The 15232-nt window shown below is 48.5% G+C and overlaps 1 protein-coding gene across 4 annotated transcripts in view; it reads right to left on the bottom strand.

Annotated features, from left to right (window-relative positions):
• Window positions 1-15232, bottom strand: part of LOC144169581 (aquaporin-9-like) — a 114719-nt gene that overhangs the window by 4423 nt on the left and 95064 nt on the right. The window contains exon 7 of one of the 4 annotated variants that reach the window (XM_077698821.1): window positions 2039-2125. The exons of 1 other annotated variant lie outside the window; for it this stretch is intronic. In XM_077698821.1, the coding sequence (XP_077554947.1) occupies window positions 2039-2125 (87 nt within the window). Of the gene's footprint in view, window positions 1-2038; window positions 2126-14361; window positions 14701-15232 lie in introns of those variants that run through there. 2 more of the 4 variants (XM_077698820.1, XM_077698819.1) reach the window with 2 other exon arrangements.

Below are 15232 nucleotides of genomic sequence, written 5' to 3'. Positions count from 1 at the left end.
GAAATTTGCTCATACTTTTCGCACAAATTCTCCGTCACATTTACGTCGTGTGAAAGTTTTCATAACTGGTTCGCGTAACTGATAGCGTGAAGTGAGGAATCAACGTGGTTTGCAGCTTTGCTCGACTGGAGTAGGTGTCTCAAGCAATTTTCATTCCAGCGGTGGTAGCATGTGGCTAAAATTAGAGCCTAATGTAACAGCGACATTTCCCCGTTACCCCGACAAACAGCCCAAGCCCTAAAACCAAAATGAGCGAACGTTGCCGTTGCAATACGCGATCTATTGACAAGCACTTTAGCGCGGATGACAATGTCATTTCTGCTCTTCAAAAAAGCTTTAAAGACCCTAGAGGTCATTCATCAGATCTTTGTATAAGAGAAAAAGAGGGGGGGGGGGGGGGGGGGGGGAGTCAGTAAAGGAAAGCAGACTCTGATAAGACGCTTTGTCGGCTATACTATGGAATGAGGGAAAGACGCAATGGAATAAGACGGTGAAAGTAAAAGGGAACAAGGGTAAAGCTGGGAACGCACAACAATATGCTCCGCGCTATTTTGCTCGAAGTATCATTCTCTCTCTCCCCCCCCCCCCCCCCCCAGCACACACACACACACACCCACACCCGACTCAGCAGCACGAGATGAACTGTTTCGTCCGACTCGGTGCCGTATACGCAGCAAGCGAAGCAAAGCCTACCATCCCGATAAGAAGACAATAGGCACTCGACAACCAGTTTTGGGGAAGCCCTCAAGGTGAAGTAAGTTTCTGTGAAAGGAAGATCCGTCATCTACCTGAAATGCAGCCAAACGGCTACAATTGAAAGCTCCACAGCTTTATCAAAAGCTTCGTAGTTGAAAAAGAAAATTCGTCCTGGCTGCCCGCCTCACCAACCTCGAGCACATCATTTCTGAACTTGGGAAAAAACCATGCCCGCACCCCATAAAAAAAGCCAAGGCGACTACTTCTCAGGCCACCCCAACTTTCAACCAGCCTGAGCCCCTCATCTAAGATGTCTGCCAGGCCTCCAGCGTCCAACCCATGTCCTTCAGTACTGACTGTATGGCAGTAGAATGGTGGTATGTATAGAAGCAAGCAAACCCCCCCCCCCCCCCTGACCCATCTAAATCAACTACACTCTCCCTATGTGATCGAATTACAAGAAACCGAAACACCTCACGTATTACTTCGTAATTACGTCACGTGAACGCATTCACGTTAGCCTCGCACCGTACAACTCGTTCATAAATCACACACTGCACAAGCACATACCATTCCCATTACTTTACCTTCATTGAACTCATACCCCCAAAGAAAACTCTCACCGGTTTTTTTTTTATTCTTAACATCTACAGCCCCTCGCAGCCCTCCCTTGCTTGTATCAATTCCATCCTTCAGAGAAAATTAAAACCACGACTATACATCACCGCCTTGTACTTCTCGGCGACTTTAACGCTCCTGATGCTGCATGGGGTTAACGCCCCTCACGCTGCACGCCCAGGGATATCTAGACTGAGAAGACCCCCCGTTGCCGTGAGTCCAGAATTCAGACTAAAAAAGGTTTATTGTTCCTCCTCACCCTCCTCCTCCTGGTCCTACAGTAAACAAAACCACAATGATGATTATGCCAACGAACATGACGACAATGATGACGATGATGATGATTCACGCAAGAGGATCATATACAGGCTTCCATTTAAGCACCTCAACTTTTTCGCGGCAGCAGAGCGATGCCATTCGACGACTGCTCCTTATGCACATCCGTGACCGCTATATTTCGAATGCACGAGAAGTTTTCGCATATGCCAGCGAGGTGTAGGATACTGAACGCCTTGTGGAAGGGCACAAATGGGGACTCCGTGGGGACTTAATACGCTTGAGCACCGCGAATACAACGAAACGCACGAGCTCCCATATAGAGCGGCTCCACGCATGCGATGTGTGTATATTGGCTGAATCGCGAAAGCAGTATTAACAGGCGCCGCGCAGAACGCTAGGGCATGTTCGCTTGGTGCGAGCGCAGCGGTCGTGCTTGAACACTTACGCCTGTCTGCCGCCTTTGAAGTAGAGACTTTGCGCATTGGGCAGCAGTCAGTCAGCTTCGACCTCGCAGGCGACGCCTCTCCGTCCGCTGCGAAGAGACACGCAACAGAGTTGCCGCTTTGTTTCCCTTGCCTCCGACCACTCTCTTTGACGCAGGCTCTGTGCGAGACTCCTACTGAGCCGAACTCAAAGAGGCGGCAAAAAAAGAAATGCCCGCCTTACCGAAAATACTTTACGCACCTTATAGTTGCCTCCTATACAAAAAAGGACAGTAAATGCTGACGCGCCACGTGTGCATACGTGGACATTGCGCTGAAGCGGATATTTTGGACTTAACATTTTTTTCGTCAATCCCCCGCGCGTATACATGGTATTCACTGAAAAGTTAAGCTGTCAATTTCTTTGGTTGGCAACACTGGAAACGGCCACGGACATGGCCGAAGCGCCACGGACATGACGCGGCTTATGCCATGCACCCGCACACCGAAGAAAAAAAAAAAAGCACCAGCGTGCGTCTTCTGCTCCATTTCAACCCGATTCTCAACGTTGGTGTCAACAGATAGGTTATTAATCGCACTCACATCGGAGTCGAGACATTACTTTGCGTTCGGTGGGGTAGAGTTTGTGGAGCGTCCAACAGACATCATGTGCAGTAAATTTGCAGTGAACGCCCAACAGACATCTATTCAAGCCGCAGTCACTGAGGGTTGGTGGCGACTGGGCGAAGGCCAGACGCCACTTCGGTATCCCTGCGTACCAAGGCTTCCTGAATCACCTGGCAAGAGCTATACGTGGCGTGCTTTAAGTGAAGCATAAAAGCGAGAACAAATTTATTTAAAACGACCCGTGGCCGAGTCATTTTAAAGAAAGCGCACATTTTCTGTCCTGTATCACTCTGGGTGACTGCACATGATCGTCTCGTTATTCTTTCGACACCTCTCCCCATCCGGCGGGTTATGCCGTCCATAATTCGGACGCGTGGGTCTTCACTATTTACGGGTTACTCAACGTGTGCCACGAAGGGCGTCGCGACGCTTCGCTGCGTTCCTTAATTGGCAGTCTTACATCCAGACCGGATGACTTTTCATTGCGTAGTTCCCCGTGCCACAGTGGCGGGTTGTTTCATCAAAACTTTCACTCCAACAGGCCCTGGGAGTTTCTACTGGCTTTCACCTGCCCTCACATAAAAAAAAAAAAGTAATGTTGAGGTGCCCGTGTACGCCCGTGTACGTCTGACATGCCTTACTTTATTTACTGATGTAGGTTTGGTTTAAATCCAAAATGTGTGCACGAGTTTCCACGAAAAGGAAAAAAAAAAGAACCGACACACCAGGTCGCCACGTTCAAGCGACACGCGGGGATCGACCATTCAAAAAGTTGTATTGACGCCATAGTTAGACGAGCTAAATTTTGGAAATTCGCTACTGTTGTCGGAAATTTCCTTTATCCCATAAACCTGCAAACCTGCTTTACCTGATGGTTTACCCAATAGTAAGGCTTTCAAGATAACGTGATGTCCTTACTTAAGAGAGCGCAGAATGGAGCAAAGCCAACGTGCGGGCACTACCATCATCATCATCATCATCATCATCAATATATTTTTAATGGACGAAAAGGCAAGCTACGCGACAACCCCTATCAGCAACACTGGCCCCGTGATTGGCACAGGTGCGACATCTATGTTCCCATGTAAGTACAAGGCCGGTGCATCCGGCGCTTGTCAAACGGTATGATAGGCTATGGAAACCAATCAAACAACCTTTATTTACGTAAACAACGCGACGAAATGACCTGGAACATTTAAGGATTTAAAAAGAACGCGGCACCTGGAAAAAAAAAAAATATCTGTCAAGGATCAATGGGGCTCGAACTCCAGTCCCTGTCATAAGAATCCGAAACTGTACCAATAGGCCATAGTGGCTGAACAGCGGGTTCGAAGCGAACCAGTAGATAGCGCACAGGTAACGGGGATCGCCGCGCTTGTACTCATAAGGGAAAGGAATCCCGCGGTATTGGCGTCCCGGCAGAACTGGCGCGCGCCAGAAAAGGAGATTGCCCTCTTTATTTGCACCGGTGACGACGAGGGAGCAGGGCGCGCCACCGCAAGAGTCCCAAGGCTATACAAAAACTTGCAGGTCTCGAAGTGCGCGTGACAACCAGCCTGGTCCATAATCCCATGCGTATATATGCTTACGAGGTATTCCAAACAATACTGCATAAATTTGGACTATGCGGCTTTCTTTATTGGTGGAGCAATTGTCACTGACGAATCCCGATGTTCATGCCCTCTATATTGCGGGACTTCAGTTGGCCAATGCGTGGCTCTCGCCGGCCGGTGCGCGAGCCATTTCTGGCAGGCTGGACGCGGGTTTAGCAAGACGACCTCTCAATGTGCCATGGATCTGTTGTCTGGTGTTCACCAAGACCTTTTTCGCATTTTCCCCAGCCAACAATTTCACACCCCTCTCACAACCTACCACCTTAAGTTTTCAAATCCCCACCACCTTCACCCCATCCACTCCCCTACCGGTTCGAGCGACAGCACTTCCCTCCTCCGCATCCTAAACTCTCAAAAGAAGAAGAATCCCTACTTCGCCGACTGCAGAGCAATACGTTCCCTCACCCAGTCCGCCTCCATCGCATGTTTCCCACGCAATTCCCGGCCACATGCAAGTTCTGCTTACAACCCGGTACTCTTCCCCACATCATTTTAGAGTGCAAGCACAACCCCAACCTCCCCCCTCTTCCATCCCCCCTTCCAATCCCTGAGCTGTGGGAGAACCTTGTGACCAGCAGCGATCTGGACGTCCAGACACGTTTGGCCTCCAGAGCGAAGGCTGCCGGCTCATCGCATGGCTTCCTGGAATAAGGAACCACTCCCACTTCACCGGCTCAATAAAATGTTTCTCTCTCTCTCTCTCTCTCCTTGAGCAGTGGAAGTCTGCGCTGACCAGCTCGGCGCCGTAGCATCAACGAGCCCTGGTGCAACGAGCCCTGAATTCGGCGCAGGCCCGCGGCCTCCTGGACACAGGAGGCTGACCACATCCCGTTCCCCTTCCCGAGAATTCTCATTAAAGATGTTTTTACCACAATCACCACCCCTAGCTTTAAGAGAAAATGACAGCGCAGAAGGCAGCATGCCCTACGGTGTATCTGAACTTATTCTCGAATCCTTGTTCAGGCTGTTGGGGTGACGTCGTAGAAGTCCTCCCGTTTTGCGGCAGTCGGTGAACAGTCGGCGAACACAAGCTGGTCGCAGAGCGTCACTGAAGAGCGACATACTCGGCCGTGATGGGGGAGCTACATGTTGTACCGACACACAGTTCATTATCGCATTAAGCAGGAGAAGCGGCAGTTGACCTACTTCCGCAGGAAGCCGATGAGTGCGTAAAGTGCGGAGGAGAAGCGTCTGAGTGAGCAAGTCGGTAAGCACGGAAGCGAGCAAGCAAGGAAATGAGCATTGCTAGCGTAGCGAGTGGTGTGTGTGTTCATTTTTATCCAATCCCGCACGCGGGTAAGTGCCATAAACACGGAACAGTCTTGCATCCGACGGCGTTTCTCTCTTTTTATTATTATTATTTTTTGAAGGCGGAAGCGGCACGATTCAGAAAGCATAGCAGAATGATGTAGGATGCTCAGAGTGGAATAAACTGGAAACGAGCTGTGAAATAAAAAATGAACACACCCAAGTCCCCCTCGCCTTGCCCAGCAGGAGCAAAAATCAATCTGACGGGCTAGTTGGTCTGACATGATGGAAATAAAATTGCGCTAGAACAGACAGGACGAACAGAAAGAAGACACACCATACCTTCTTCACTTTTTTTTTTGCAAAAAGGCAAGATAACATATGGATCTCGCTGCGGTTATAAATGCGGAGACCAGTCAGCTGCCGAGTCGTAGAAGTGCACGCGGCTATCAGAACACCAGCAGCCAGTTTATTGGGAAGAAAAAACAGCGCGGAGTAAAAAATCTTGTTTCTGACAAGTTCACAGCGCCAGCACGTATGAACTTAAACGCACGCACTGCCGTTAAGACCACACAAAACAACACCAGCGGCGGCAAGGCATTTAAACTATATAACAGAGGCTACTCCGAAGCAATAAGAAAAAACTAGATGAGCTGCCTTGTACTCGAGTTATTAAAGAAACTGTGCTTTCTAGTGGTCTACTCAATATTGGTATCTATCATATTTTCAAACAAAAACTGTAAAGAACTCACAATTCTCGTTGCATTACAATGATACCACCTTGGGAGCCGTCTTAATGAGATGCATTTAACCTGGAGGACGCACTAATCAGAGCCTATGATTACCTATGTCGGAACGAAAGTCAACTGCACAGGCCATGAGCGCTGCTTGTACAGAGACGCCACTGGACGTCCCTTAGTGGCCCGTTCCCAATGTAGTCAAGGGTCACTGCTGGCGCATTTTCTGTGCCGCAGTTTCCGAAACTCCCGTATGTTAGAAACGGTTATTTTTCCTTGCGAAAAAAGTGTTCGCGAAAGAGGAGCGATTTACAGGTGTCATTATTTAATAGGGATACCACTGTCGGAAACTGCGGCCTGCGTGAGTGCTGTACCGCATGCCAGCGTCGCGAAGCAAATCCAATGTAATTACGTGGAGTTTCGGGCAAAACTTACGGTTCTCATACGTGCACAGTTTTCATTGGGATGGATGGTAGTGACGATACGAGACGATGCAAATGAGTTTGAATGCATTTAAATAATCCGGCGCAGCTGGTGATCATCGAATGGCATCCTACTGTCACTCAGATGTGCAGAAAAAAGCTCAAGCAGCCCCAGCTAGCCGCTCATCGCCACCAAGCAATGCGATTGTTTCTGTACGACTTATCTCCGAAGCGAGGCCGCGCATGTCACAAGTGAGGAAGATAAGCACATTGAAGGCTAAACCCGCCGCTGTATACAACCACACGCGGATGCAATTATCTAAACGGTGGCGAAAATATGAGGCACCTAGTGACGCTGGAAGGGGGTTATCAGTTGCTGCCGTTGCTGCTACCGCGCCGCTCGTATACGGTGGGTCGATAAACAGGCGCTGCAGCATCGTAGGTGGTTTTTAGTGTGTGCGTGTGTTTTAGCGTCTAACGGCTCGGCTTTTTTTTTTCGATGTACTGCACATGTTGTCGTTTCTCTCATGCACGACTATAAAGAATTGAGCGTCGCTTCATGCAGTGAATTGTAAGTACATTAGCGAGAGACTGGGGTACTGCCCTCGGCGATTCCGGACTATTCTTGCATGTTTTAGCAAGGTCCTAGAAAAGGTACAGGTTGTTATGCATATACAAAATAGCAGAGACATCACCACAGCCCGGCTTCGTTTCAGATTTGCAGCTTTCAGTGCGCGCATTCCGCGTGGCTTGTCTGTTATGAGAAGTTCAACAACGCTTACGACACGTAAGTCCGTTAAAAACACATTCAGTTCAAAGAAACGGGGACGTGCGTAAAACTGCATGAAATGGCTCCACATTATCATATTTGGCCAGGATTCACAAGTCGTTCTGCCAAACAATCAACCAATGGCGCTTGTTCATGTATGTCTGTATACGCACCAATGCCATTACACACATTGACAGCCAAAAAAGGCGGCGTAGCTCAGCTTTCTTGCTGGCTCGGTATTCTTCCGCTTAGCGGGAGAGCAGCTCTGCGCATGCCCGAGCGTTTCCTAGCAACCCAGCCGCGCGTTCCTTATTCCGAACCAGCATTCTTTTTCTCGCGATGTATTCGCACACAAGACAAGTGGCACCCCTAGCCCTCTCGAGTTAATTTTCGCAGTGCACCGACACAAAGTGAGTGATAGGAGAAAGCCAGGCTATCGCATGAGTATCTGGGTAATTCTAGGCTATTTCTGAGTGAGTGAGTGAGTGAGTGAGTGAGTGAGCGAGTGAGCGAGTGAGTGAGTGAGTGAGTGAGTGAGTGAGTGAGTGAGTGAGTGAGTGAGTGAGTGAGTGAGCGAGTGAGCGAGTGAGTGAGTGAGTGAGTGAGTGAGTGAGTGAGTGAGTGAGTGAGCGAGTGAGCGAGTGAGCGAGTGAGCGAGTGAGCGAGTGAGCGAGTGAGTGAGTGAGCGAGCGAGAGAGCGAGCGAGCGATCGAGTGAGCAAAACGCTTAATGAAGCCGAGTAAAAATAAATAAAAAAACAGAAAGGTGAGTGTAATATTTTTCTTGTGGACAGGGGGGAGGAGTGAGGTGACGCGCCGAAGTTACGTTTCGGTTATGACGCGTGCCGTAGTGGAAGGTTCCGAATTAATTCGTTAGCTATTTCATATCTAATTTAATAACTTCCCAGCGGTGTTTCCGTAGGAGGAGTGGAAACGCAGTAACAGGCGGCGCAACCCATTGCACCGTCATTGTTTAGCTTCTAAAAAAAATCTCTGCGCCATAAGCTCGCTCAGCATTTTTCATTGCTATAAGATACGCAGATGCCTGATGTGTGTGAGCGAATAGAACTAGAAAATATGCGGTGTTTTGCATAAAAACTTGTTTTCAGTATACCGCCTCTCAGTCATGGGCTACGGTACTTAGTTAAAAAAGCAGGGAGGAAAGGGTTCAGGCTAAAAAGCGGCTTCTCGTTTGACTCCTTCCTCAATTAACAGCATCATACGTGAGCTGTCTCTCCTACAGACCAAGCGATTTTCACGTACACCGCACTTCAGTGTACGGCAGAGCACTTATGAGGCTTGCACTGTAGTACACACGCACGCCCACACACAGATACGAAAGCGCGCAAAGAAAGGAAGAAAGATTGACGCCAAGTCGGTGATAAGTTCCAGAGCCCGTGTTGAACGCAAGAAGGGCATATCCGGGGCCCCGCCACGAAGCGAAGGAGTTATCGGCTCGCATTACGCCTCGTGGGCAACGGGCGCTGCGCTTGCAGTCTCAACGACGACGATGGGCTCAGCTGCAGAAGGAGAGACACGCGCAGCAAAGAAAAACGCTGGGCCATAAGCTCGAAACAAAAGGCAGCAGACGACAGCTTAAGCCGAACTGGCCAATGAGAGCCGAAGACTTGCTAGGAAAGTTATTTCTTATTACGTGATTATTTCTAGCCTTGAGACACTCACAAAGCTTGGTTGCCCTCCTTACCCCAACTGCTTGCAGTCTTCGGAAGACTGGAATGCGCATTTTCTGCTTAGGCACTTTAAAGGGACCCTGAAACACCTTTTTTCCAACTATTTTCGAGATCCGAAATGCTTTCAGAACGCGATCAACAAGCGTATTGATTACTTAAAGTACAAAGCATTCATTGCTTAAAGAGCCAAATAATACGGCTCTATTCCCATCAGGTGACGTATAAAAGTTTTTCTCTCTTTCTCGGTCTGAGCATTGTTTGGGCGTTTGAGCGACGTCGCTCTTTCAGTTGCAGCAATAACCGCGTTTGATAGCTACTTCGCATCAAAAGCAAAGCGCAAACTGGAGTCATATTTACGGCGACGAGCAAATAACGCAGTGCCGCTGTGTGCACTATATCTTTCGCATTGCGTCCAGGCACGAAGGAAAGGGTGAACGCGGCGCGGCTGCAGCGTCCCTTCAAAGTTACGGCCATTGCTGTACTATTGCGTTTTTCGCTTCAGTTGCAGCAGTGAAGATGCTTGATAAGCTGAGTTTATATACAACGCGAGAGACAAAAACAACCGAAATACGCACGACGCGTCGTCGGCGGCGTGGGAAAATCGCAGATCCCCGCCTTCTGCTGTTGACAATTTACAGTGCCTCCAAAAGGGAGCTTAGATTTTAATGCGTTCCATTCTTTGCCGAGTACCCCCCACAGCCAGGAGCGCGTAACGCCCTGCATTTCCATAAAAATGCAGATTTCGCGAAAGTTCCAAATATAATCGTTAGAATAACGTAAATGGAGATAATTGGTCGAACTAAATCTTCAAAAACTAAAAATAACAAAAAAAAGAAAAAAAGGGAAAATGTCAAAATGTATACCGCGTGGCATTTCATTCAATCATTCATTTATTTATACAATAACGTAGATTTCGCGAAAGTTTCAGCTGTAATCGTTATAATTGCGTAAATGGAGATAATTGGTCGAACAAAGTTTTCAAAAAACTAAAAAAAAAGTAAGAAAAATATAAAACAATTACGGAAAATGGTGAACAGTGTAACTTTTTGCATTTCCACAATATTGAAGTTTTCACGAAAGTTTCACCTGTAATCGTTATAATAGCGTAATTGCAGATAATTGGTCAGACAGGATTTAGAAAAAAAAATTTGGCTGGAAAAAACTCACACTCAAGACAGGCGGCATTAGAATGCCAAGCATTGGTAAATATTTCTCTGAATTTCTGCAGAATTTATATCAGCTCCTCTCCAGCGGCCCATTTAAATATGCTTCAACGAATGATACCAGGACACTTGGTAAATCGCGATTGCGTGTTGTCTCTATCGAATACGTCGTCGCAAGAAAATTTTTTTCTTTTCTTTGCCCTTGGGTGCATCCTGCACTGGTTGCGTTCGTGTCGAAAAACATTTCATTCAAAGGGAGGTTAAGATACACCTAGACAGCAGAGAAGCGGCTCTGTTGGTGCAGGCGACCACAGTATGTGCTTTAAACTCCAAAACTTGTTGATTTAGGTGTCATTAGATCAAGCTTAAGTGGTTCTCTACGAATGCACACCATGTGCCCCCGAAGGTTCAGCCTGGTCACCCTGTAGGCCCGCTCATGCTTCGAGTAGCCGCTGTCATCGTGTACTCAGTTGCACCAACTTCGAGCAGCAGTTGCAAGAGATGAACAAGCGAGGCCAACAAAGCGCCGAAGAAAAGGTTCCCAAGACGCGCCGTACGCCATTGCCTGGTAGCATCCCAACCAATGCCGTTTGTCGAAAAAATAAAAAAAAGAAAAAAAAAGAAAGGAGGGGGGAGGGGTGCACGGACGCTTTCTTCTTTTTTCAAGCGGCCAAGGCCGGGATGTAGGCACATTCAGAGCGCTTCCCGACGGTCCCGATCGATTGATTGATTTATTTATTTATTTATTTATTTATTTATTTATTTATTTATTTATTTATTTATTTATTTATTTATTTATTTATTTATTTATTTATTTATTTATTTATTTATTGATTGATTGATTGATTGATTGATTGATTGTGGGGTTTAACACGCCGAATTAAGCTACACCTGGCTATGAGGCAAGCCGTAGTGGAGGGCTCCAAATCAATTTTGACCCCCTGAAGATGTATAAAGTGCACCGAAATCTTCGCACACGGGGGGTTCTCGCTTTTCTCCTCTATCAGAAAAGCGGCTGCCGTGGCCTGGAGTCGAACCCGCGTCCTTGGGCTAAACAGCACAACGCCATAGCCACTGAACCACTGCGGCAGGTGACCTGCTAATCTGCTGCCCCCAACGGTTGGTGCCGATGAGGCGCGCTCCTCCCATTGGAAGATTTCCGTCGTAGCTTTAATCCCAGCACACATTTACAACTTCAAACGGTTCGAACTTGGGCCAATCGATCATGATACTCTGCGCTTCTCACGTGAGAAATATGTCCTTATTTGTCAACGCACCGCACACCACTGCACTCGCGTCCTCATAAACGTATATAGTAGACTCGCGATGATTCAAAGAAGGGACCACAGGATTTTGTTTGAATTATCCGATGCTTGAATTATCAGAATTCTCATAAATATGACTCGGGGCAACATACCAGCTAGTGTTGTAATGCGAAATTCCCGTATACTTAATAATACAACATTCACACATAATACTGAAGTGCTATTCCCACTCTGAAAAAAAAAATCACGAATGGATGACTGATTTGTCTTTGCATGAAAGTTTCGCGGTTTCGCTTTGACACATGTATGCAGGTAATCGGTTCTATTAGTGACTGCTAGTTAGTGATATCAGGATGCAAATGTGCAGCCAGAAGCGGCGAATAGAGCAGATATTTTCCGACAAGGACAAGCAAAAAGAACGAATGAATCAAACTTACTCAATGGAGCAGTTTGAATTAAGCGGCTTAAAAATACATGGACACATAGCGGGCCAACCGAAGTTTTAAAATTCGCTTGAATTAGCAGAGAGTTTGGATTTCGCGAGTCTACTGCAGTTCGTAAAGAATGCGTCTTCCAAAACGTACGCCATACAGGATTTAGATTGCTTTTATGCTATTTCGTTAACAGGCGTTTTCATGGGAGGTTGTGGCCATGACTACACCAGGGTGGCCAATCCTGCTCTGGTGAGGGAGTGCGTTACCGGCAATGGTCGCCGGGGTCAGGCCACACCCCAAGCCTCATTCTGCAATTCCTTAAGCACGCGGTTGCTTGTTTTCTTTTTAAATCCGGTGGGAATTGTCCGGCACCGGGATTCGAACTACGGTCCTTCGGCACGCGAGGCGGATGCTGTGCCTTTACGCCACCGCTGCAACCCCAATTCAACTTAATTCAATTTTCAACTTAAATTGAGGACGACTCAGCGAGCAATGGAACGGCAGATGGTAGGTGTAACATTAAGGAACAAGAAGAGAGCGGAGTGGGTCAGGGAACAAACGCGTGTTAGGGACATATTAGTAGAAACTAAGAGGAAGAAACGGACGTGGTCAGGGCATGTAATGCGAAGGCAAGATAACAGTTGGTCATTAAGAGTAACAGAGTGGATCCCTAGAGAAGGCAAGCGTGGCAGGGGGCGGCAGAAAGTTGGATGGGTAGATGAGGTCAAGAAGTTTGCGGGGATAAATTGGTCGCAGTTAGCACAGGACCGGGATAATTGGAGATTTATTTCATGGGAGAAGCCTTTGCCATGCCATGGGCGTAGATAGGTTGGTGGTGGTGGTGATGATGATGATGATGATGATGATGATGATGATGATGATGATATTTCACCCTCTCCCTTCGTTCTTCTCCGCGTACCGGAGGCGACGCGGCCTCGTGCGTAGGCACCGGGTGAGTTTTTCTGGCCATGTGCCAGGCGCCGGTTCGGCGGCGCGTCGTCCGAATTATACGTGGTGCAAGCTGCTTACAATTAACGGGATTCTTTACGCATTGAATTCTAAGGAGACTTGACCGTACCAAATTGTATAGTTCGAATTGTCCATAAAGTGCAATTATTGAGTTTGAATTAACGAGTGTGCACAGTATATCAACACTAAAACGGCTCAATGCCGAGCAATCGTTCGGAGCAGTGCTTCGTCGTCAAAACAATTCCCACGCCTGCGGCGGTATGGAGCATTATAGCATCGCGCAAACCGGCAGAGAACGTCTAAAACAGCCCAAAACACGTCAAAATGAGACACCCTGTACGAACGCCACCGTAAGAACAGCGAAATTTGCAACTGAATTTACAAATATTTAGTATTTCAGTTTGTCTAGACCCCAAAACGAAAGCTTTGCGCGCCAATATGCGCGAACGGAAGCGTAGAAAACACGGGAAAACGTAATTAAGTAAAAGCGGTTTGCGCACCAGAGGACATATAACAGGACTTTAGGAAGCAGAAGCTTTATTTATCCTCACAACAGGCGTGGGCAGGTATAACATGGCGGAGGAAACAATAAAATCTGCTTTCTGTCCATTTTTCTCTGACTACGCAATGACCCGTATCTTAAGACTGGTTGTTGCGTTGACATTGTGTCACGGATATGATTTCTCGTAGGAACCAACGGGGCCAGTGGGGCGGGGGGCATATGTGGCGCGCACTTGATTGCATCGACGTAATCTCTACGCGAAGCGGTAAAGCCCGCGATCCAAGCCCATCGCGCAGTTTTTACGCTGGTCATGAAGCTGCCGTAGGCCAGCTTTTCGTCTAGTCTCGATTTGTGTCTCGTCTCGACTCTTGTTTCGTCTTATGGCGGTGAAAGAAGGGCGCATGCAACAGTCTGCGCACTAAGGAATTTCATGGCTAGCTTATGGCACGGAATTTACATGAATTTCATGGCAATAAAGATTGGTGCCTGAGTCGTACCGTATATATTCCGGCGCTTTGTGTTTCGTCTGTAGAGCGATGACGTGCGAGCATTATAAACTTACGCGCAACCGCCGTATACCGCCTCCTCAGAGGATGACTGCACCTAATCTTAATGATAAAAATGTGCGCCGATAGTACAACGCGGGAGTTGGCTCGTTACGTCCCTTCCAGGTATACGTGCGCGTTGGGGGCCTGTTGAAATTATACGGCGCGAATAGGGTCCGTGGAGCCATTATAATGTCCTCGAATGGGCAACCTCAAAAATAAAAAAACTCATTCATCAAGTTGTGAAAACTATTGCCAGGAACTACATATGCAATAATGGACCCCGAAGGAAGCGAACAAGCGTGGGGCCACATATTTATTCGGAAGACGGCCAGACCTCAAGATGAGAACGCAAAGTGGGCAGGCCCGGCCCTCGTGTCGTTAGTGGCTTTTCTCGACGGACGCCGAGTGACGATCCGATCCTTGAGACGACGGCCCGGCCGCCTGAGGGGCATCTGGGGCCTTCGGGGCCGACGCGTCCGTGTTAGCCAACGAGGCTCGGCGGGCCGTCGTGGCGGCCGGTGGCGGGGCCGGAAGTGATGGCTTGGAGGCCGACGCGTCCGTGCTAGCCAACGAGGCTCGGCGGGCCGTCGTCGCGGCCGGTGGCGGTGCCGGCAGTGACGTCTTGCGTGGCGGCGGCGGTGGCGGCAGCAGTTGCGATGCCGATTGCTTTTCATACACCACTACGACGGCGGGGTCCTCTGCGTGAACGAGCAGCGGGCGCCGCGCTTACAGGGTGCTGGCCTGCCACGTACAGGGTGCCTCATCCCCAGACGTTATTCACTCGAGCGACTGAACCACGAGACGTACGGCAATCGCCAAAGGCTTCAACGCAGGCGCTACGATTACACTCCATCTTATCAGCATGGCTCTACAGCAGCACAGCGTTTCGCTATTCAGAGAGTTTCGTTACACTGAGACGCGAAGAAGCCCGCTCACGTGATGTTGGGGGCGAGGCCCGTTCGTCTGGTTCGCGAAATCGGCGTTTGCTGAGCGCTGTACCTTTCGCAGCTGAACGATTGCTCTGGCGTTGAACTATAAACTTTCCGAAATTTAAATTCACACGCTGCGTGACTTATAATCAGTGCTAGTAGTTCGGCGTCACGCCACGCGGCGCGTAAAGGGGGATCACCAAAAGTGAGGAGTCTTCAGCCTCGCACTGTCTCCGTCATGCTTGCACGCGAAAGGCATGGAGCTGCGTTTTCTTCACCCGATGGACAGCTAAACATGCTA

Source organism: Haemaphysalis longicornis, unplaced genomic scaffold, assembly GCF_048455015.1.
Source record: "Haemaphysalis longicornis isolate Haplotype H1 unplaced genomic scaffold, Haemaphysalis longicornis Haplotype H1 scaffold_2, whole genome shotgun sequence".
Lineage (NCBI taxonomy): Eukaryota > Metazoa > Arthropoda > Arachnida > Ixodida > Ixodidae > Haemaphysalis > Haemaphysalis longicornis.
The sequence above is the reverse complement of the archived record's forward strand: the minus strand, read 5'-3'. Positions and strand labels throughout refer to the sequence as shown.